The sequence below is a fragment of the Silurus meridionalis genome, chromosome 17 (genome assembly GCF_014805685.1).
Source record: "Silurus meridionalis isolate SWU-2019-XX chromosome 17, ASM1480568v1, whole genome shotgun sequence".
NCBI lineage: Eukaryota > Metazoa > Chordata > Actinopteri > Siluriformes > Siluridae > Silurus > Silurus meridionalis.
The window spans coordinates 8,323,237-8,347,718 of record NC_060900.1 but is presented as its reverse complement, the minus strand read 5'-3'; the positions used below and the strand labels follow the sequence as shown (position 1 = coordinate 8,347,718).

At 39.1% G+C, this 24,482-nt stretch overlaps 2 protein-coding genes across 36 annotated transcripts in view; one reads left to right on the top strand and one right to left on the bottom strand.

Annotated features, from left to right (window-relative positions):
• The window catches only part of cacna1db (calcium channel, voltage-dependent, L type, alpha 1D subunit, b), a 116,858-nt gene extending 100,885 nt beyond the window's left edge, over nucleotides 1-15,973 (bottom strand). For 24 of the 34 annotated variants that reach the window (XM_046871569.1, XM_046871574.1, XM_046871580.1 and 21 more), the window contains exon 1: nucleotides 15,339-15,972. In XM_046871569.1, the coding sequence (XP_046727525.1) occupies nucleotides 15,339-15,486 (148 nt within the window). In that variant the 5' untranslated portion in view covers nucleotides 15,487-15,972. Of the gene's footprint in view, nucleotides 1-4,492; nucleotides 4,861-6,351; nucleotides 6,849-12,438; nucleotides 12,581-15,338 lie in introns of those variants that run through there. The other 10 variants (XM_046871570.1, XM_046871575.1, XM_046871572.1 and 7 more) reach the window with 5 other exon arrangements.
• dcp1a (decapping mRNA 1A) lies at nucleotides 11,656-22,962 on the top strand. 2 transcript variants are annotated; one of them, XM_046871605.1, is made up of 10 exons: nucleotides 11,656-11,960; nucleotides 13,132-13,172; nucleotides 13,286-13,413; nucleotides 15,991-16,057; nucleotides 16,559-16,688; nucleotides 16,871-16,948; nucleotides 18,201-18,644; nucleotides 18,775-18,834; nucleotides 20,253-20,459; nucleotides 20,564-22,962. In XM_046871605.1, exons 1-10 carry the CDS (start codon nucleotides 11,811-11,813, stop codon nucleotides 20,642-20,644), a joined length of 1,386 nt encoding a protein of 461 aa, XP_046727561.1. In that variant the 5' UTR covers nucleotides 11,656-11,810; the 3' UTR covers nucleotides 20,645-22,962. The 2 variants fall into 2 exon arrangements, with proteins under 2 accessions (XP_046727561.1, XP_046727562.1); XM_046871606.1 differs by lacking the exon at nucleotides 11,656-11,960 and adding an exon at nucleotides 12,896-12,994.
• Nucleotides 22,963-24,482: the final 1,520 nt, after the last annotated feature.

Below are 24,482 nucleotides of genomic sequence, written 5' to 3'. Positions count from 1 at the left end.
AACATACATTATTTTTCTGTTCAGTCCCGAAACAATTTACTTGCACCTTCTTGCATGTCCTGCTTCCCTGGTGTATAAATACGGGGTTGCACAAAATAAATCTCTTAACCAAATGTCATCCATCATCATAGGAAAAGACAAAGGATGTAAGCAGGTAAAAATCGCATTATCCTTAATTTAACTGTATTTTACTTTAGTACAATTAGTGTCATAAAAATGCTTCATATGGCTGATATAGTTATATATAGAGAAAGTTTGAATTTGACCGATAAGCACAATTGTTTCAACAAAGATCTGGTGGATGGTGAAGAACAAGGAGAAATAAGACCGAATATTACAGCAATGGCAGTGCATAGTTTAGCAGAGACCATTGAGATTTGAAAGGATCTATTGAATGCTACTGTGTAACAGGATGTTTGGAAGTGAATCTCATAAAATACAGAAATACGAAATTTACCATGCATCATTTGCAGTACAAGACAGGTCAGAAGTGTAGTCAGAGGTGATGCTACAACAACATTTGTCTATTAGCCATTAACATCATTAGGATGTTTGGCTACGAAAAAGACTGCATTCGTTAATGCGGGTGTAAAATTTTGTGGTGGTTTAATTATGCTTATGCGACTGCTTTACATTTACAGCATTTGGCAGCTGCTCATATCCTGTGATACAATTATCTCATTTCTAAAACTGAGCATTTGAGGGTTAAGGGGCTTGCTCAGGGGCCCAACAGTAGCAGCTTGGTAGTGCTGAGATTTCAATTCGATTTTCTGATCAGAAGTTCAACATCTTAACCACTGAGCCACCACTTCCCCATTTGAGCCTGATTAATTGTACCAGGACTCTTTGGCATTTCAGCCCGAAATACACTATATTTCCAGAAGTACTGGGACACCTGAACTTTCCCGCTGTATGTGGTTCTTTTCCAAACTGTTACCACAAAGCCGGAGGCACTAATCGTATAAGACGTCTTTAGATGCGCCATAATAAAATGTTGCGTTCACTTGAACTTGGCAGCATGGCGATGCCCCTGAGCACAAAGTGAGCTCCTTGAAGATCTGGTTTACATGCTTGGGAGAGGAAGATCTTGAGTGGCCTGCTACAGAGCTCTGATCTCATCCCTACCGAACACCTTTGATATGAATGATATCAGTACCTGCCTTTCGTAATACCCTTGTGGCAGATGAACACAAATATCCATAAGCACACTCCAAAATCTAGTAGAACATCTTCACTGAAGAATGGAGGCCTAAATGTGGAATGGAATACTCAAAAATCACAACCTATGACCAGGTGACCTAATACTTTTGGAAATATAGTGTATGTTTGCCTCTGCCAGGAGGTTAAGATCTGACCATAGATAAAAGAAAGTGACAAACCGAAGCTATTCCCATCCCGATCATGTCTCCAACCTTGTTAAACATGACTTGAAGAAACATAGTGCTGTTATTCTGTCTAAGCCTCAGAGGTGGTAAGTAACAAATTACATTTACTCGCGTTAGTGCAAATGATTAGGTTTTTTGTGTGTACTTTTACTTTTTTAAAGTAGTTTTTAAAAATCTGTAATATGACTTTAGTATGTTTTGTTTAAATTATTGTACTTAAATACATTTTATATCTTAAACTTTACTAAATAAAAAAAAGACTATTTAAGGGGGGAAAAAAATTAATCGCACCATGGAAACTACTGCACTTATTGATTGATAGTGGGAGAAAATGTGTTCAATGTGTGCGCTCACTGTCTGAATTCTGAATCCGCGTCTGCGATTTCTCTCAATATCATTAATGACTTTATAACAGGAGATTTTTTTTTTTTGCTGCAAAAGTGCATAACTCACATTAAACTCAAGTCATGGACTGTAATGTTTTTTTTATTATTGCACTTTAATTAGTAAAAATGTTCTATCAATTAAAACAAGTTCAAGATTTATATCTCCTTGTCCTTTTTGAACTACACTAGAATCCCCCCTCCCTCCCCCCACCCACCAACTGTAATTTTTTTTTAAAAATTCTTTGTAGATAAAGAATTTGCAGTGCAAAGATCTGAAATAGGGGAAAAAAAAACATTAAAATGAAACTTGACAAAAATAAATATGTACAGTAGATGTAGCAACAAACTTATTGGATGTTTTCTACAGTAATTTTTGGATCGCATTTGGCAGTAATGCCATTCACTAATGATATCATTATGTACAGGTTAAATGTGATGTAGTAAAAAATGGCAGATGTGTAAAGTGAAGCGATTGTTCATTCGGTTCACACTGCGAGCGTTCAAATGCGCACGTCCGGCACAACATGCTTTATTTGTTTTAAGAAAACTAACAACCTAATGTACAACCTTGTCAATGAAACATGATAGATGAGAAAAGCAGCTGTGATTACAACACAGCTCAATAATAATAAAAAAAAAAAAAAGTGACATGAGACCGCAGGCCATTGAGCAAACAGCCAATTAGTCTTTTTTTCATCCATATGTATTAAACAATATACATAGCAATGTGAATAACGTACAAACGCGTACGATAAACGAGCGTGACGTGTTTGTAGACTCTGGCAGCATAAAACATTTCAGATTTTTTATAATTCACTTAGGCAAGCTTCTAAAAAAAAATAATAAAATTGGCGGGAGTGTAAAACAAGGACGACGTGATGTACGCTCCTCTGACGCAGCTGGTGTGGACTAAAACGCTTGTTAAAATGAAAGCATAAACGCCGCTGTGACATCGGATGTAAATTGGCTTTACGATAGATTTCGGAAGCAGCAAACCGTGAGAACATAATTAAGAGGTCTATGGAGTCTCATTCGTCGAGGCCTTTAAAACACGGAGCAGAAGACCTCAAAATGATACTGTTCATTCAGCATTTTATTTGTAGGAAATAAAGAACCTACATGAATGTGTTCGGTTTTTCGGGTTTATTTGTAGAAAAGGTCTGTGGTGAACCTATAACGGGGTGTACCAAAAAAAAGGTCCGACATACAACCTGTTTCGAAATTTCATAACCCCGAAAAACACAGAAATAGGCATTGCTAAGTGAGTCGTTTTGATGTTCTCTATAAAATTGCACTTTTCTTACTCACTGACTTCTTTCCATTTACTAATAGTTCAACATTAAAACTGGTTGATGTACAATTTTTATGTTGATGTGATTAACGATGATTCAGTAGTTCACTGTGTACTTTTAGTAGATTGGACGTTAAATCCCCCCCTCTCTCTTTTACAAATGATATAGGCATTGAATAAAGGTATTATTAAGCTGAACATGTTCCTACTAATATTTTACTGGACACAATTACACACTCGTCATCGTCTTTTAAAACAAAAGAACACCTGTACACGTGCACATTGTGACTTTAATCATGGCATGTTGTTGTTAGCAGACAGGTTGGGTTGAGTGTTTCAAAAACTGCTGCTTTTCTAGGGTTTATAAAACAAAAGTCAGAATGGTATATATATGTATATAATATATAATATCTGTGGGTTAAATTTTGTAATTCAGAGGTCAGAGGAGAATGATCGAAGTAGTTCCAGCTGCCAGAAAAAAATATATATATTTACTCATACATTATGCTACAACAGCAGAAAACCATATCAGGTTCCACAGAACAGAACAGAAATCTGAGCTGACCACCAAAACTTGAAGGTTGAAATTGAGGATATTTCAGCTATCCTGTTTGGATGAGTTCATCCCTGTGATAGTGTTGTGAAAGTTCTCACAATAGCTTTACAATCTTGTTCGTGGTGGTGCTGATTTGCGGGTGAAAGAAGGTGCTTTTCTGAGTTACTACTCAATAGAAATCTCATTAGCAAGATGTCAGACGCATGCAGGTATCCCGTTCACGGAACGTTTTTTGTTTTCCGCACCACTCTGTGCAAACTACGGGTACATTTCCCAGGAGGTTTCTGGGGGGATGCTCAGGTACCAACATCCGTGCCAGGATTTTAATTTTAAACATTTTAATTAAAGCTCCTGGTGTGTATCTGCATGCACTTAGGCACTGTCCAGCTTCCACATGATTTGCAGAAACTGCAGAAATGTGCAGCTGGATCTATTAAAGTGGACACCATTAGCAACTTTGACTGAGACTGGTGATTAGATCAGATCAGATCTTAAATCGGTGCAGTAAATTCACACTAGACATGGTGCACAGCCTAGGCCTGGTATTAAATCTTGTTTTGAGACACTGATAGCTCATCTGTCAGTTGTCGTAGATCATGTTCTGATCAAAACCGTAAAATGGTGTTCCAATCGCATTCCTAATCATGCTTTGATTTCGCTTTTCTGCCATCCTCGTGAAGCCGGGAGAGCATTTGGAAAATTCTTATAAGTCTTATAAATACGGGTTCCACATTTTAGAACTGAGAAGCGACGAAAATACAATGACGGAGGATCCGAGCGAGAGCGCGTGCATGACCGAGCGTTCAAACTGCGAACAGCCGCGCGCGCGCCGGTCGGTTTCTTTCCCTTCTCTCTCTCTCTCTCTCCCCGTTACCTTCAGTCGGTTCCTCTGGCTCGTCCATGCCTTCCTCCGCATTGAAAGTCCGTTTATTGAAACCGGCTTCGGCGCAGGAACCAGTACTCGAGCGTCAGATCGCTCCGTTAATCCGCGCGTTACGAAGTGCCTCCTCGCGTCGCTCCCTGAGCGCCATGGAGCGCTTGCGGCAACATCCGGGTGCTGAGTCCTGTGTCCTCCTCACGGCGCGGCTTTACGCTGATCCCATCCGAGCTTATATCCGAGTCAGAAAGCCGGCACTGGACCGGGCGTTTCTGAGGACTTGTTCAAACCGAAGTAATCCGTTACACCGTCTCCAGCCATGGGTTTCTAGAGGAGCAACAGTTTCTTGATGGATGCGTGTGTGTAGTCAGCTGCAGTGCCGCGGTCCACCCCCCCACCCCCTCAACACTTCCAGTGGCATTTCATTCAATCCTGTTCATACCTGGATTTTACAGCACCCCTGACTCAGAATCTTGATCAGTCATATTTTAACATGCAACACCCATAGATCTGCAATTAAAACCTGCTGCTGCAATCACAACTTTAACACTACTGAACACTGGAGAATACACTGATCAGGCATAACACTGATTATTTCTTCATCGTAGCCCCCTGGATATATTAGACAGCAAGTGAACATTTTATCCTTGAATTTGACGTGTTAGAAGCAGGAAAAATGGGCGACGGTTTGAGAAGGGTCGTTTGAGAAAGGCCCGGTTTGTGATGGCTAGACGACTGGGTTAGAGCGTCTCCAAAACCGTGACTCTTGTGGGTCGTTTCCGGTCTGCACTGGTCAGTATCGATCAAAAGTGGTCCGAGGAAGGAACGGCAGTGAACCGACGACCGAGACCCCAACAGACGAGCTGCTGTAGCTTCAATTGTTGAAAAAGTTAATGCTGCTGATGCTCGAAGGGTCGGTACTGTTTTGACCAGCACAATATTAGGCAGGTGGTCATAAAGTTATGCCTGATTGGTGCATAACAATAAGTACTCAATAGTGTCATTTCGAAACAGCATCATGGGTTATCAGTTCTTACCGTTCGCACTCCTCTCGATTAACTATAAACATGGGTATTCCTTATCCGAAAGTTTACGCTGTACATTCCAAAACCGTGTGTAAATATTCGTATTGGTGCGTTCTTAGTATCGACAACTACAACTGGATGAATGCGATTTCACACTGTACACGTTCGGGGTGTTAACAGAGCAAAAATGGTTGAAACATTCCTCCACAAGGGGTTAAACGGAGGGGATCAAATAACCATCACTCAAGACTAAGAAAAGTTCTTGAGTATCCTACACCTTGCCTTCATGATATTAGTTTATAGAGTAAGGTCCCAGTGTTCCACACACAAAAGAATGGATTTCAATTCTTCCAAGGTTGCTTCCTCATGTCCTCTCAGGATCTGGCTTGTTGATTCGGGATCTAAATAGAAGTTATTTCATCGACCCTGTGGAAATTGATCTTTGTGGATTTCTGTCTGGAAATGAAAACTACATTCGGTGAAAACAAGTTACTGTGGATCCTAAAAATAGCTGGGTTTAAAAAGTATATTATTTCAAAATAGTACATTTTACAGTACAATAAGAACCTCAGTGTAAAAAATACACTCAAATATAAAAAGGACCTACAAATATAAGTGAGTTACTTGTTTCTTTTTAATATTCATTATAAAAATGTAGTATTGGATTGCAATAAATATTTAGGGTTACAACTAATAATATGCGCTAATATAAAAAAAAAAATGCTAACTTCGAAAGATCGGGGGGGAACAAAATATCCAGACAGTGTTTTAAAGTAAAAAAAAAAAATAAATAAATAAAAATAAAATCAATTCCAAACCAAACAGCCTTACCTCTGCGCCCTGGTCTCCAAGATATAAACGCCATTCACCTGGTGCTCATATGCAACCAAAGGACAATGTAAGTTTGCCACATTCCGAAAAGCAAGTTGGAAGAACAGCCCATGTGGGAAATTTTTTGCCTACATGCACAAAATCACCTGCTCTAAAAGGCAGGCTGACAGTCAACACACTGATAATCTGCCAATATTAATCCTGCTAATGTTACCATGGGGTGGCAGTGACCTATTTCAGCCTTCACTAACAAAAAATACGCTTCTCCTTCATAAAGAATCTTACTGCTGCGCTGTTCATCACGATCATTAATCGATTATTGTCACCTCGTTACAAAATGATCAATAATAGGCTATAGGCTTATACCCGTTAATCATTTAGGACTGTGTGGTAACCCTGCAACATTTCCAAAGGCCTAGCATCTAAAAACAAAATCTGTTTCATGATTTCCCTGCCAACTTGCCGATGTATCTCTGTTGAGCGCAGATCTCCAAATGGGAGGTTCTTGAACTGTAAGTAGATGCAGGCGTCCAAGTAGGAGGGTAAGTAGGGTCATTAAAGAGACAGTGGGTGAACTTTTTTCAGGCTTGCAAAACAAAAAGAAAAGAATGATTTTTTGCAGGAGAAAAAAAACTCCCCATACTGCTTCGTCTTGTTTTGTGTGGTGAGGGCGGTTTGTTTTGTATTCGGAGTTCTTCGGCCAATTTGTCACGTCATTTTGACGGCTATTAACCTTCAGACATACTCTCTACAAAACCGTGACATTTCATTCAACATGGCTGAGAGAAAGAGAGAGCGAGAGAGAGAGAGAGAGAGAGAGAGAGAGAGAAAGAGCTGGGCTGAGCACTCAACTGAAGATATCCTGCTGGAACTGTAACACATTGTTTTCCATTTTCGTAATCTATTTAATAACGAACTCTCATTTGTTGTCTGACGTATTTCCTTAATAAAAAAAACCCCAAATATTAAAAGTGGCTGATGATGTTAGGGTTGAATTATGCCTTATGAAAAGCCACCATCATTTCTGCAATGGGACCTTCTCCATTTTTCACTAGTTTTACACTGACATCTTGTGGGGCCTTCATGTCTTGTGTTCATGTTCAAATGCTCGTGCCATATTGAATAGGCAACTTAATGCAGCATAGGAGAAATAAATCCCAGTTCTACCATCACTCCAGGTTTGTTGTTGTGGATGTTGTTAATGATGTGCATTTAGCAGTGTTTTACGGATTTTTCCTCTATGTTGCGTGAGTGGTCACTTGCTAAAAAAGAGGAGGGTTTGACTGATTTATTAGAAAACGTTGTCAGCTACACAATACTGTACTGTAAGTTGCGGTGTGAACAAACGACACCCAAGCCTTGATTCGACTTAATCTACAATATTACAATTCCAATTGAATTCTCTGAATATTCTAAACAACACTTGAAAAAATTTAAATAAAGACTTTGATTTCTGAATCATAAGTAGCGTGTTGTACATGTTCCACTTAATATTGTGAATAAACTGCAATACAGGTTAATTTTTAAATACATATAAATTCTTCCCTAATTTTTGTTTGAATAAAACAAAGTGTCTGACCTTGAGCGTTGATCCACTAAAACATAATGAGCTCCATATCAGCTGTAGAGCTCCAATGCTAGAATTTGTTTCCAAATTTAAGGGAGTGAATGAATGAAGGAATAAAGACATTTGTTAAAGTATGCTGAAATATGTACAACATTTAAGTAGAACATATCTTTAGAAAATTCAATATTAGATGTACAAAACACACACACACACACACACACACACACATGTATTATCTAACAAGTATATTAATGCATTAACTATTTCATTAATTGTTCCATTTATTTAATCAATTTGATTTGTGCCAATTTAATGGATTACTCAATTAAATCAATATGATTACAAAGTATGTTGCATTCATAAAATTTATTCTTTTATTGGTATACAATATTTATTGTCTCACATTGTCTGTATTGTCCTGTATAGTCTGTTTTTTTTCTTGTATTGTCCAAGCTGAATGTATAGTTTTATTTATGACTGTACTTTGAGTAACTAACAGCTGGAACCAAATTCCTTGTGTGTGTCATAGATAGATAGATAGATAGATAGATAGATAGATAGATAGATAGAGAGAGAGAGAGAGAGAGAGAGAGATAGAGAGAGAGAGAGATAGACAGACAGACAGACAGACAGACAGACAGACAGACAGACAGACAGACGAACCAAATAGGCATTTTATTTAAAATTGTTCTAAAATGTAAACTGTTGATGTTCACAAATGTTAATAATAAAAAACTGTGTTGATAAAAAACGACATGCAATTTTATGTTTTGCACGAACCACGACTTTAAAACCGAGGTACGTACCGAACCGTGAATGTTCTGCACCGTTACACCCCTAAAATGTAGTGTACATGTATATTGTACAATGCATGTTCGTCACTGTAATTTGGACTTTAAGTAGTGTGCACTGAATAGATTGTAACCCTGTATATGGTGTACAGTGTTTACTGTTTAATTAATAGAATGCTTATTTCCATGTGATTCCCATGATGTTTTTTTCTTCATGAGAAATCATATAATATATTGCTATGGATCTAGTACTGGACCTCTCTCTCTCCATCATCACTCAACTTTTTTTGCACTGTTATGACACCCAAACTCTGGACTGTCACTTCAACTCTGGACTTGAACAGCACAGTGCCACTTCATATCACACCACAGTGCACATGGACACTTTAAGGACAATCACACTAACTCACTTTAAATTGTGCTTCCAATATCGGCCATACTAATTCATGTATATACATATATTTTCATATATATTTTAGAGTTTATACTTTTTTATTTATATACTTCATTTTTTATATATATATTCATTTTTAATGCTTAAATGTTGGACAGTCGTACAAAGCATTTCACTGCATGTCGTCCTCTGTATGTATGTGTGTATGACAAACAAAATTTGATTTGCTAATTGCCCCTCATTTCAAGACATTTTTTCTTCAAGGTTTTGAAGATTTAAACTATTTCTTTTAAACGGTCATGTTCACTAGCTCAAATGAAAAAGCTATTAATAAAAGTGGCCCATATCACGTATAAATACATGGAGTAGATGGCTACTTGAACCCTGATTTAAAAATAGTTTTCATTGCTCTTGTTTTCACATTCGTTCTAAACAGTTTTATTTTGAAATACGGGTTGAAATGGTTTCCCGAAAAGATTCTCTATTTGGAAAGTCCCTTGTACAAGTTCTTACGTCAAAAGTGGTTTGGAAGCCTGAGGGGTCAAGTCAACAACAGGAGACAAACTTCCCAGGAACATAACTTCTGTTCTACCCAGCAGAATGTAGATTATACAGAGCTTGTTTTAATGTTGCCATGGGTGCATTTCTGCTTCACTCATAGTGTTCCTGAGATCCACTAACAAGGATCAAACACTTACCGAAAAACAAATGCATTCATTCTTTCATCTTACATGACATCGGTGTATATCTCAAACCGCAAGTGTAAAATGAAGGCGCCAACACGCGCTAGATTAGCAGGCTATCAAGGAAAGCAATATGAATCATTTGCAGCATTATTCCCGCTTGCCTTACTTCCATGTACTGTACGATGTCACTCAAATAATGTTGATGCTACGTACGTTTGAGTAACAAGAAAAAGTTGATACGGGTAATGTTTAAGTCTTTTAAAAGTATTAATTGAGTTTCCCACCACTAAAAAGAAAACCTTTCAAAACTTAGCTATAAGAAACAACTCAATGCAAAGGTTGACTTTTATATTCAATAAATGCTGTGTAACACAAGTGTGACATTTACAAAAACACGTAATGAATTAGTCTTCCATTATTGGTTAGCGTGTGAGTCATCCGATTTTTCATTCCATTTTCATTCCATTCCATTTTCATTTCATTTTTTTTATAGCGCAACAAGAAAATCTTGGAAACCTTTTTTTTTTCTTAAAGAAAATTTAATTAATTGTTTGGGTAAATATACAATGGGAATGTAATAACATGTTATTACATTATACAGTGGAACCTCGGGTTACGAATTTAATTCGTTCCGGTACTGAAAAGTTCGTATCCCGATACAATTTTCCCCATAATAATGAACAGAAACTTCGGTAATTCGTTCTGGACAACCAAAAATATTACTTAAATAAAAATAAAGCCAATATTCACTAATATTATTTACTTTTAACATGTTATATTAAAATCATACCACATAAAAGCATACAAAAGAGGAAAAGATCTTTACCGGTACTTTCCTTTGAGAAGACTCGCTGCAGGAGACGACGTCAGAGAAGGGGAGGAGGGAGAGTTATTGTTTGAAGGAGAATCTTATTATATTATATTATTATATATTATTATATATTATATTATAGAATATTAAAGACAGTGTTATTAACACGAACGCTGAGACAATTGTTGCATTAGAGGAAAATGAGAGCTGTTTCTTTAAGGCTACTATCAGTTGGTATTGAAGTCCAGAGTGAAATTCATTATGGGTATTGTACTGGAAAAGACTGTAACCCTGCTAATCTATCTTCATAAAAACAAGTAAAGTGGTTATGCATCGGCTAATGTTGTCCATCTCATCATTCCACGAGCATCAACTAACGAGTTGTTACGCCGCTGCCGGGAAAAGTTCAAGCGGATAAGTAACACGATGCTCTCGCTAGGGACACAGGACGCTAACTGATGTGACGAGCTGTGGATAGAGCAAAACAACCAACTTGCCTGCGATTTTTGGTGAGCGACGTTCGTATCCCGATATATTGTTCGTAACCAGGGGCAAAAATTTTGATGAACTGCGATTCGTAACCTGAATTATACGTATGCCGGGGCGTTCGTAACCCGAGGTTCCACTGTATAGGGGGAGGGGTAGCTCAGTGGTTAAGATGTCAGAAGGTCATGGGTTCAAATCCCAGTCACCACTAAGCTTAAGCAAAGCCCTTGAGATAATTGTAAGTCACTCTGGATATGGGTGTCTGCCAAATGCTGTGAAGGTAATTCATATGCTGAATTATGATTCTATTATTATTATTATTATTATTATTATTATTATTATTGAACTTGACTTTATTCTTTGGGTATACAAGGGGTCATCTAAAAAAAAACATCAGTCAATTTTTAAAGAATTGTTCAAGAATTATAAAAAGTAATATTTGCTACAAGCTGAAAACCAAAACTTTTGAAGGTGTGTAAAATAGATAAAATCTATTGAAACCATTGGTGGACGACGTGCACAAACCATGTACTTGAGTTAGAGATACACTCCAGTAAACGTACAAAAGTATTTGCCTTTTTATTCTATTTATTACAAATCTGCCTGCGTTCTCGTCAACTTGGTGATTTTCGCGCGTTAGGAACCATTACTCGTGAGCTTCGTTTCCACCCGGACGGACGCATTGAATCTACGGTGTCCTCGGATTTTCCTTCCGTGCCCCCGTATGCTAGCGTCCAAGATGGAGTCCGTCAACAAAGCTGGACATCTGATGAGTCTAGCGGCTCTGCAGCAGTACGACCCTTACATTAACAAGCTGCTCGATGTCACCGGGCAGGTAGCGCTGTATAAATTCAACTCCAAAGCGAACGAATGGGTAAGAACACGTTTCTGTTCCGTACCGAGGCGCCGAGCTCGGAATCCTCACTGCTCACGGTGTTAAAGCTAACAAGTAGGAGTTAGCGCCACTGCGCCGTGTTCTCATACCCGTGCCTATCGGAAGTACACACTTCGGGAAAGGATGCCCGGTACTCCCTATGTAGGGCACTACATTTCGGCATTATGCGCCATTTCGGATGTAACCGAGTTTGTTAATCGGGTCGTGTGCGCTAATAGCGGGACGAGTTTAAGTTTACAACGCGTCTTCAAGCGGTCCAGACTGTTAGAATAGAGCATCCATGACCGAGTTAACTCGCCATCTTCATCAAATCTATGTAAATACGCAAATAACAAGTAATCATATCGTTGCCTGTTTATGGCGAGCGAACAAACAGTTTTGAACCCAAAGTCTCCGTTTATCCGTCTGTAACCATCAGTGAAAGTATGGAACACGAATTTCCCACGTTTCCTCTTACCCCAGATGTAGTCGATCAGCCAAGACATTGTTTGTAAAGTTGTCTTCTTTAGTTCAGTGCCGGAGGTACGATTCTAACGGAGCCCCCAAAAAAGTAAAAAAAAAAAAAAAAAAAGTTTATAGGCTCCATTTTTAGCATCGCGTCCACTGCATTCCAGCATCATCACCACACTTTCCCGTCAAGACCTGCCCGAGACTGAAATATAATCCACTACCAGACCTCCTAGTAGCTTCTAATACCACCGCATAGCATCGTGTTAACCACAAAAACAAGTTTCAAATCTTAAAACTCTAATAGCAGCCATCTTGCAGCCGGAATTACTTTCTTCTCCAGCACTTAATTTGGTATCACTCCACGCCTTGGATGGAGGTGTGGCCGAAATTTCCTTTTTCCTTTTTTCCCCTCTTTCTTTCTTTTCCTTTTTTTCCCCCCTTCTTTTCCATCTTTATCCTTTTCAACCCAGTCGTGTTTAAGCAGTTTACAGTCGATCATTCAAGTGCAAAATGATGCCAAATACAAACATCTTACACAGGTTCGGGAGTCCTACGGTTTAAAGGTGCGATTATAGGGGGGTCCGCGTGAAAATATAGTTCCGATGATGATGATTGTTGTTAATCTTTTTTTAATATATCCCGCAGTTTTATGTAAAATGAGTACCATTTTTTTTTAAGAGTGCTGTCATTTTGTTTCCAGGAGAAAACTGATATCGAAGGCACCTTATTTGTGTATGCAAGGTAACTATATCATCTATATAATCTAACTCATTCTCATGCTAATGAAACTGAAGCCATTGAAAAGAAGTGTAAATAGATAGTTTGTTTGTTTTTTGCCCATGTTGTTTCTGTAGGTCCGCATCCCCACATCACGGTTTCACCATCATGAACCGTCTAAGCACGGAGAACCTGGTGGAGCCGATCAATAAGGATTTGGAGTTTCAGCTTCAGGATCCGTTTCTGTTGTACAGGAATGCCAGCCGTAAGTCTCGCTCAAATGTCCGCATGGAGTTTTTTCGAAGCCACTTATAATTCCTGCTGCAGCGAGTGCTGCCAAGTTTTTATGTAACAACAATTGCCTAACTAAGCAGCTTTCTTTTCAACAGAGTGATCACTAATAACAAGGCCATTCCATGACAGCACTGCTGTTTATTCTTCGTAACACTGCAGGAAGGTGAAAATCAGTTTTCAGCACGCAGTCGGGAAAAAAAAGCCATTTGTTTTCCCTTTTATGGCTTCCACCCGACTGAGACTCCAGTGTCACTTTTTTCTTTCGAATTTCCACCTGAACAACAAGAGCACGACCTGCAAAATACTTTCAGGAACTAGACATTAAATTACATTCGCTTTTGTTACATCCAACATGAACGATGGAAGGCTGCGTAATCTAATATGAAGACATGATCTTTAACAGTGTGAAGACTGCTAATCATTTCTCATGACTATTTATGCCATGTGCCAGAGAGAGCGGTGCAATAACACGCAGTAGAATGGAAATGTGAGCTTTATCTTTAGCAAAAAGATACATATTTATCAGATACGGTTTTTAAATGAGCTCAATTTCTCTACTAAATATGAGCGAACACTTTACAAAGGAACCCTCTGGATGCTGCTTCATTTGTCAATCCTGATCTGTGCTGCTCATGGCCGATTGAGACATTTCTAGAATATGAGCGTTGAGCTACTGGGCCATTTAGTTTTCTCCTCAAATAATATATCTGTTATTCTGTTCCGAATGCTCTTCTATATGTTTCTGTAGTAATGTCCCGCTAAACATTTTGTCCCCACCAAACTGACATCACGATCCATGACAATATCTTTGGCTCTGATTTTTTAGTTTTAGGTTGAAGTGTAAAGAACCGTTTGTACGACTGTTGGATTTTGTATTCGCTTAATTATTTCAAACGCTCAGTAGGGCACCGTCGTGGCTACATTATGGAAATAGATCAATAAAACCGGGAAAGGGAATGTCAGATATGGGGGTGCTCTTCATCTTCGGATGCTTAACATTAAAGTGGGTCCTTAGGAATGGGGGTCTGTGTTGCTGTTGGTATATAAACACACTTTAGATCGTGTCTTTTAGGGTATCAGGTTTTGAACTAGTTATAGCTATAGAAGTGATGAAACTAATAATCCTACACATTTCATATTATTTTAGCTTAATCTAAACATGCATAGTGTCTATCAAAACTTTGGAAATACCCCCCCAAAATAGTTTTTTGTTTATATGCAACAAACTAAGTAATTTAACAAAAAGCAGATTTACTTGGACCAAAGAAATATATAAATTCCTTCCTAAGCACAGATTTACACACTCTTGGCATACGGACAGTTCGTTTCTCCGAACATTCATCAGAAATACTTTGCCATGCCTCTTGTAAAACTTCCCAAAGGTGTTCTTCACTAGTTTCTTTTTCTTTCCCCTGACCTTGCGATCCAGTCGAATAAGATTTAGTTGTCGTGACTGGGCATGCTGTTTGTTCGCTCTCTAAATAACACTTCCGCTTGGACATATGTTTTGGTCATTGTCTTGTTGTATGGGTAACGTGGTTCCGGTTAGCTGCAATGAAGTTGCAATTGCATGGTATTGATGTCGGTTTTTCTAACGATTTAAACGATATTTATTCAGTGTATATTTAATTAGTTAGCATGTTGTACCAATAGTGAGAGCGTGATCGCTACCCGTATTTCATCCAAAGCCTACTGTTGGAGCCTGGGGTGACGGGCTAATGAAAACGGATACTGCTCAACTGCCTTTCAGATAAAAGAAACATGCACGTGTCACCCAAAAATGATAAAAGACGGCTACATAAAGTGTGGAGTCCAAAAATGATAAATGTTTAACCACTAGATTAAGAAGCACGACTTTTAGTACAGGTTTACAGAAGTGCCACACAGAACCCTTACCTCTGTCAGTAGTGTTTAAACATCGTCCAAGCGTCTTCTGGAAGACGACCTTCCCTTTGCGTCGGAGGTCTTGAAGCTCGTGATTGGGGCTCGAGGCCAAACCGAGCAGAAGCATCCTCTCGCGGTCGTCACCTTTGCCGAGCTCCATTCTTCCTCCGGTGCAACATGTCCTTGAAAAGGTTCTAAAATGCCTTTAATCTGGACTTTCAGTCTGGTTAAAAAACGAAAAACAACTGGCTGTGCAAGCAACGGGAGAGTGGCTGCAACATGTAGTGTGTCTCCTGATTGTGTGTAGCTGTGAAAATCTCTGGAGGGAGAATGAAGACAGAGCAGTAGGGGCTGGGAGACAGAGTCTCCAAGGCTCGCACAGAGAGCGTGTCAGGATCGCGTGCTCCGCCTGAACGGCACGTGTAAGGAGAAGCTGTCGGAGTGAAAGAAGGCAGAACGGAATTCCTCTCTTATCTGACTCGGATCAGAGAGGAAATAGGCAGGGGGCTACTTTTAGAGGGGTTATCAGCATGTAAGACTAAGCTTGAGTATGCATGAACACGCTGCACTGAAGGTACAGACAGATTAAAAGAGATGAGATGCTGCTCCCTAGAAAGATATGGGATTTCTAAGTCTTTTGTGTTTTGTTTGTTTTTTTTTACAGTGGGAATCTACAGTATCTGGTTCTACGACAAGTCCGACTGTCAGCGCATCGCACAGCTGATGGTACAGTAAGTGTCGAATGGCTTATGACGTGTGTAAAAATAGAACTTTTAAATGATCAAGCGCATCGTGCCCTGCAGCGTGACGAGTGCCGGGTAAAAGCAATTGGTGACCACACACCAAGCATCCCTCATGGGAGCCTAGCAACAAGCTGAACTTGTTGCCAAGGGAGCTTGTTACCATAGCGATCAGGTTAACTCAGGGTACGCCATCTGGGTACACAAAGGTGCTTATTCTGCAATCAGATAAATAGGAATACAATTCTAGTGAAAGAGTTCTAGTTTTGTGTCATGTTTTCTATAATAATGTCATCATAATACATGGAGTCTATACCATGTACCCCCCAATGTATTTTTTTATAGCCCATTATTTCTTATTAAATTCTAACGTTTATTGGTACACGGCTGCCATCTAATGGACAAAATGCGCCAATAACCCCAAAAGGAAAACAATTACATTTTGTGTTGTGCAGTTTTACTTATAGATTTTGGCCTTGGTGTGTATTTTAGAATAGTGAAGCAGGAGACACTGAGGGCCCAACAGGCTTCTCCAGATCGAGGCCGAACGAATGGTTGTGTGGAGACGAGACCGATGGACATCCTGGAGCTGCTGAGCAAAGCCAAAGAGGAGTACCACAGGGTAAGTCTGTAAATCTGCCCTTGTCTGATTCGCTCATTTTGCTTGTTGCTTTTGAATAATGATTTGCTAAATGCATGCATTTGTCTCTGTGTCTCTGTCTCTCAGTCTCTCTATCTCTTCACGTCTCTGGTTTCTTTTTTTTTGTGGTTGTTCAGTGTCAGTCTAACGATCCTGATTCACAGGTGAACACAGATGTTACTCCAGACCCTGTAAAAGTAGAGAGCATGAAGCCCACGGTTATTGCTGCACAGCAGGAGAAGGTACTGCTGCAATCACACACCCACTGTGTTTCTGATTTTGTTTTTATGATTGTAAAATAATTACATGATTACACAGTCACAAGCAAAAATTAATGGCATAATGAACAAATCAAGTCATTAGGTTCAATTTAGTCCTAACAGTAATATTTAAAGGACCAGGACACTGTTGTGTGTTTTTACAGTTTCTTGTAAACCTCGAGAGGAGGGCCGGGAGAACTGTGCAAGTGCACCGATCAGGCATAACATTATGACCACCTGGCTAATGTTGTCATTCCCCCTTTTGTTTGCAAAACATTCCTGACCCGTCGAGCATTAACTTCTTCACCAATTTGAGCTGCAGTAGATCGTTGATCGGATGCTCCTTCCTTGGACCACTTTAAATAGATACTGAACACAGGAGATGCAGTTTTGGAGACGCTTTGACCCGCTCTGACCAGTCACATGTCTTACCTACATCCACTACCTTCTTAAAGGGGCTGCTCCATCCGCTAACATTACTGCTAAATTGTAACCCCCAAACTAGCAAAATGAACAAAAAACAACAAAGTGGATTTAAGTTTCTTATTATATCATTTCATTTGGTTGTATTTATCCGTCACACCTTAAAGGCCGGTCAGTGAAAATATTGTCTGACATTAAAAGAAAAAAAAGGTTGGGGACCACTGGTCTAGACATTCTAATTTGGCCCTTGTCGAACTCCCTCAAATCCTTATGCTTGCCCATTTTTCTTGCTTCTAACACATCAACATTGACTTTAATATGTTTACTTGCTTCTTAATAATATATAATAATAATAATAATAATGTCACACACTCACAGGTGCCATGATGAAGAGATAGTGTTATTTACTTCACCCGTCAATGTAATAATGTCAATGTTATGCCTGATTGGAGAAAATCAAAAATATGTTTTGTTGATATTCTTATATAAACTTCAATTGAATTGTCCTAAATTGTAATTGAATAAACGTTTCATTCACATGATTTGTCCAATCAAATGTTCAATAAAACATGTTCTACCCTTTAAACAAAGCTGCAGCTCCAAAATCTTGAACACCATGTTCAATGGGCCATAACACATCAATCGGGTTTCAATCCTGTCATTTAAGGATAGAGAGCCAAAGCCGCAGTAGGCACAGACTTGCCTGACCCGGACAGTTAAAGGTTGACCAAAAGCTAGCACATGGATTTCATTCGCATTTCAACCACCTTAGGGTTTCCATTCAGTCGGAATCTTTTGTTTGTGTCCACAGCAAACACACAGTGTGGTAAAGCAGATCACAGTGGAGGAGTTGTTTGGAAGCTCTTTACCCAAAAACCCAACCCCTCCAGCCGAATCCATTTCTGACAGTTTCCTGCGTGGAATAGGCTACGGCCCTCCTCCCGTACCCATGGAGCCCATCCTCACACAGTGTCTGGCAGCCAATCCCCTGCTCCCTCAGCACTCTATCTCTCCTGGTTTAATGGCGCAGGCCGGGGCGGAGAACGTTCCAGCACTTGGCAGCCATCGTAAGCAGACTGGGCCTCAGGCTGCGCCTCAGTATATAAATCCAATGAAAAACGATGGCCGTGGGATCCCCAAGCCGACAGCAGTGCCGGGCTTTATGCCCAGCGCACTGGTCACGCCACAAAGTTTCCGAGAACCTACACCCATAGCACCAGCCGTTTTCACCAGCAAACCCGCAGCATCTGTACAAGTAAGGACAATTTCCTCGAGTGCTTTAGTAACTTTTGTTCTCTTTTGTTATATCTGACTGTTATTTTTGTGGCTTATATTCACTCCATTTTTTTTCTTTTGTTTTCCCTCTTTCTCTCCATCCAACGAAGACAAAAGAAGCTGGTAGTTTTGCACAGCCCCAAGCCCCAAATCTTGTAAAACCCATTCCAGTGAGTATACGCAATTAAAACCCTTATTGCAAGACGTACAAAAAGTCTTCTCTGCATTTGTGATGCTAATGTATGCAAAATCTTTGAATATGCAATTATTATAATACATTGGCAAGAAAGAAAGAAAAACATGATCCCTTATGTAAATGCATTTCTGTTTTTCTGAAATCTGGTTTCATCTTTGCTAAAATCATAGTAATGAAGAAACACACTGCTTTTATTAACTACACACCTTATTGGACAGGTGATTCGAATATTCACACAGCAGGACAGAAGAGAATGTCAAACCCAAATAACTTCAACAAAAGGCATATTTCGAGTCCCCAAACAATAAAACAAGCTGACATTAATACTGATACCATGATATTGGGCTGGACCATTTCCATCATGTGGGGGGAGGTTTAAACGCATTTGGTTTGTCGACGCTTATGAATTTGTAGTGGTTCAGATCCCATTTAATGACCGATTATTGCAAAAGAAAACAAACAAACAAAAAAAAACTTATTTTTGAGTCCACATGGACTTTACCAGTGTATATCTGTTCCTGTCAATATGCCTTCAATTATATTTCACTGACGTGTGTTTTTACATTTTATAGGTGTGTGTGAGCCGATTATAAGTTATATAGTTCTCTCAGTATTATTTCATATGTGTCCCTCTCACAGCAGCCATTGGCCACCACAGGCAGAGTATAACAGAGCTCATACGAATTTTTGTTAATTTATTTTTTTTATTTGTTTAACTTCACTACATTTAAAAGTCAAATATCATACTTTTTACTCAACTACATTCTGTAAAATCAGTCGTTCCTTTTTATTTGTGAGTGGATAAAAAGGTAACTGGTCTAGCGCACGGCAAGCCACAAATCAGGTTGAAGCACATGCTCTGTTTAGAACTCGTTTTGATTGGCACTTGGTGGTGTCTATTTATCATACAGTTCAGCGTCAGTTCAACAGCAAGCAGAACATTTAGAGAGAAATAAATGACGAAAAAAAAACTCCTGACTCTTGCCACAGCACTCGTTGGCCTTGTTTGCGCAATTTATTTTGAAGTAGTTGAAAAGAAGGTTTTGGGCTCATGATAATTGTAATAGAAATCAGTGTTTGACTCATTAATATCATTCTATTAATAGCTTGTTGTGCGAAGAGTAACAGAGTCTTGTGACAAAAATCATAATAGAAACATTTAAAGCCATAATAAATCATAGTAGTTTGGATACTTGAGTACATATAAAGTCAATTACTTTTGTACTGTTACTCAAGTGAAAGTTAAAAGGCAGCACTTTTACCGGAGTAAAATTTGACAGTTTATCTCTACTTTTACTCAATTACATGGTTTGTGTACCTCGTCTGCCACTGGTGGTTTGTCCATGCCGCATTCATTGCACGTGCTTTAGCGAGCTGCTCGTCTTGTTTCAGACCAAGGCGGGGCTAGGTGTGCCAGGGGCGGAGCCGTCGTTCCTGCTTTCCCCCAGCGTGTTCCAGCAGTCCACTACAAAAGCACCAGAGCTGCCAAGAAATCCTGGTCCTCCACCGTCCCCTCCTGCGTCTCTTGTGGCTGGAGAGCTTCCCTCAACAGTGTTCAGCAAGGCACAGCTACAAGACGTTCTGATACATTTGATAAAGGTACACGTTCCAACTCTTGTCCAAAAATGTATTTTTCTTTGATATAATTATTATTATTTTTTTAATCATTCTGTAACAACCAGTTTCTGCTTCTTCCCTTTAAGAACGACGCTCAATTCCTCAGCACAATCCACGAAGCATACCTGCAGAGCCTCACCAAAGACCTCAGCAATGTCAAACTATAGCTACTGACCCCAAACTCCCGGACTGCGTGCTCTTACTCTCAGCCCAGGCGGCTGCATTTAGGACCGGACCGACCCGACCCGTACTGGCGTGCTGGTTTTCTCGCTGTATCATAGTCCCTGAAGGACAAATCCAAACGCACACCACTTCTTTGTCTTTCAGCGCTACTGTGCAAGAATGCAAGCTTCAGGATGACCGCATATAGCCAACATCTGAGCCCTGGCTAGTACAAAATCACCAAGGGGGGACACACTTATTGATTCTTATGCCTAAACATTGTAAAGTCTGGTCACACAGTTCCCTGTCTGTCCTTCATTCCGTGTCGAGACGATTGTTATGGCTTAACCAAGGAAAGCAGGAGCAAAATCAAATTTTTGTAACCGCCATGTTGAAGAGATGCATTTTTTTTTTCCCCCTCTGATTTGTCAATGAATGATGAAACATTTTATTTACAATGAACTCAGGATTAATTTTATGTTTTAATCTTATGGCGTATCTTTATCAGTATCTTTAATAGAACAGCACCCAACCAGAGGCGCCTCAGTGCGCGTATTTAAATTCACCTCGCCCTGAATCGCATTTGGAGTCAACCCGATTTTCTCTATATCTCCAGTTCATTAGTCCACTTCTTCGATGCCTGTGGGAATACAAATCACAGCACCTTGTAGTCATTGTTAATGACCCTGCCTTCTGGCACAGGGCTGCACACTCGCTATTAAGGATACTGTTAAGATGCTTTATAAGGATACTTGTATCGTGGGAAGCTGTTGTATTAAATCCTCCTGATACTTCTATTCATATCGATTTAGTTTCGCGCCACCCGTTCCCCCGTGTGATGGCGTACACAGTTTAACAAAATATTCCCAGACCAATACCAGTGTCATTTCTCTGCTTCCTTAGTAACCATGTTAATAACTAAAACAATTCTCCCTGATTAAGTTTTGAAGAGTTTTTGGGGAAGACACTGCACTTTTTCTTGGTCATGTTTGTCCCATTGTTCTAGAAGCGACCTATTGTAACCCCGATCGAATACACCAGCGCTTGTGAAGCATTTGAAACCGCAGTAGTGTTACTGCGATACACTTTGTTTGCACTGGAAAACAGTACGATTATATAGTGATGAATTAGATTGATTAGGAAATAAAGTGTTCCGAGTAACAGAATACCTCCTTTCACCATTTTAGTCTGGAATCCAGGACGAGCGGGAAGTTAAAATAAAGTGGAGCTCGCGCTTTATACGATAGCAGACAGGCGTACCTAATAAATGGACGGTCCATTGCGCACCCTGTTAATGGTTTATCAAATGCCAGATACATCATAAAAATCTGCAGTGGCATATGACGATTCGAGTCTAAAGCCTTTTCTAAGATATTGATCAATTCCTCCACTGTGTGGCGCTTTGTGGTTGTTGTTTTTTTCCGGTTGTATTTGTTTGCTCAGCTTTGCTAATTCAGTCTTTTTTTTTTTGTTTTATTTTTGTTTTGACAAGTGTACATTTAAGTAAAGCCTTTTTTAATGCATTTTTTTAAACTGTATAATCCTGTTTATTGATTTAATATCTCCTCTTTATGTATATTTTCGGCCAGCTAAATTACACGTACCTTTCAGCGCTGATTAATGAAGACTTTTGAGTTTGCACACAAACGCCAGCAGGGAAATTCAGGAAACTGAAGCAGTGTGGCGCAGAATGAGTTCTAACTAATAATTTAACTAAAGTAACCAAGTGGAGCTTTCAGTTGTGTTCTCATTTGGAAGCTTGAATGTGTCTTATAGGCAGCTCTCTTTCCCTCCTCATGTTACTTCATTTAAAGACCTAAAAGGTTTTCATATACCCCAATTGTAGTACAAGAAATGACACCTGGTGCCCAGTTTTTGTTTCCTCACATAGACGTTCAGCTACATGATGTTTTATTATGGTTTATAGCTAAAGTTAATATTCTTTGCACTACTTAAAAATGAAATTATTGGATTGGAAATATCAGCGTCATAAAGTCAGTGCAGCACAATCCAGTCTACATTTGCGATGATTAAGCCTTTTTTTTCTTTTTTAAATTTTAGTTTTATTTCCATATCTCATGCATGTTGTTCCCTTTTGTAATTTCATTTTGTTATTGCTTTCGTTTTTTTTTCCCCCTCAGAAAATGTATAAGCAATTATCAGCATCCAAGAATCTCAAATCTGTTCAAACGCATGGCACTAGAGTGTGTGCTGATGCAAACAGGTTGCGTACCGCTAACTCATTATCCTTTTTAAAGTTCTTTAAATACTTCTGTTTGGCTTGTTCAATGTACAATAAAACCTTTTCTGTTACCTCTCCTCATCATGTCCTGCAACAGCGACTTCTTTATAATGAAGGTTTTTACAAACACAGCTGAAATACAGTAATAAACTAGACGACCGTGGTGTACGTGTCTGTTTTAGATAAAGGGTCCAAAATATACATTAAATCATCTGCTTTGACTTGGCAGGGCCAATGGGTGCTTTGTGCAAGTAAAGAAAGTTTATTTCTAAAGCGTTTATATCTAAACAAATTGTCAACATCGTCATAGAATATCTTCGAGCACTACACGTTACCTGAAAGGAATCGGATTTGAAATCTCTTCTGAGTGACACCAAATTACCCTCTGCTTCATTGGGAATATCAAAAGACTGTAGAAAGAACATTACCCATAATCTTACACTCCAGTACTCATGTTAGTTCTCACTCTCCAGTGTTCTGTATTGTTTTAAAGATTAAAATCACACTCTTGATGTCACCCAGATGAGGATGGGTTCCCCCTTGAGTCTGGTTCCTCTCAAGGTTTCTTCCTCATAACATCTAAGGGGTTTTTTCCTCACCACAGTCGCCATGGCTGCTCATCAGGGATAAATACACATCGTTCACCTTCACTGTTAAATTCTGTAAAGCTGCTTTGAGACAATGTCTGTTGTGAAATGCGCTATAGAAATAAACTTGACTTGAATATCTGTATGTTTATGCTGTTATCCATTCAGCCAAATATGTGATCAGACAGAATGGTATAAACAAGGAAGAATCAGACGAAAATGGACAAGAGCTACCAGAAAGGATATAATGACTTACTCCCTTTTTTTTTTTTTTTTTTTACAACTACGGTGGTCTTTTCGGATGGGTAAAAACTGTAGAAGACCACAGGTTTGACTCCTGTCTCCCCAAAAACAAGAGTCTGAGGCTACAATGACTCACTCAAACTAAACAAATGAAGTAAAAAAATGTTTTGTAGTCAATTGTCAGATGTGGCTTTTGCTATGTTGGAATAAAAATCTTTACTTACTCTGGCCCTTTTTTTTTTTTTTTTTTTATAACCTGCTTTCTGGACCCCCAGAAAGGACTGGAAGTATCTATCAGTGTTTTGCATCAGATGTCTGCAGCTACAGGAAACCAGTGAAGGGAACATATTTTAGGAAGCTTTACGCTTGAGGGTGATCTTGAAGTCTCAGTATCATGTACTAGCAGTAAAATTAGCTTAATTGACCAAGAAAATGAGGCAGTGTGGCACAGTGGGTAGCGCTGCTGTCTCAGCGCTTCAGGGTCCTCGATGCAACTCTCGGTACTAAGTTCAGATTTCATTCCATTGAGAAGTTTTCTAGGAAAATGTAAGAATTTTTTTCCCTTAAGTTGATCCTGTCTCTTTCCTGGACTGGAATAAGCAAAGAAGAAGAAAATTATTTTACTATATTTTAACCACTAAGCAGAAATGAGGAATTTTAGGAAGAATAAACATTTAGGAATAATAGATATTAAAAGTCCATATTTGGGAATCAGCAGAAAACACTTCTAATTCATAAGTCAGGTACGTTCCATTTACTCAAATATGATAT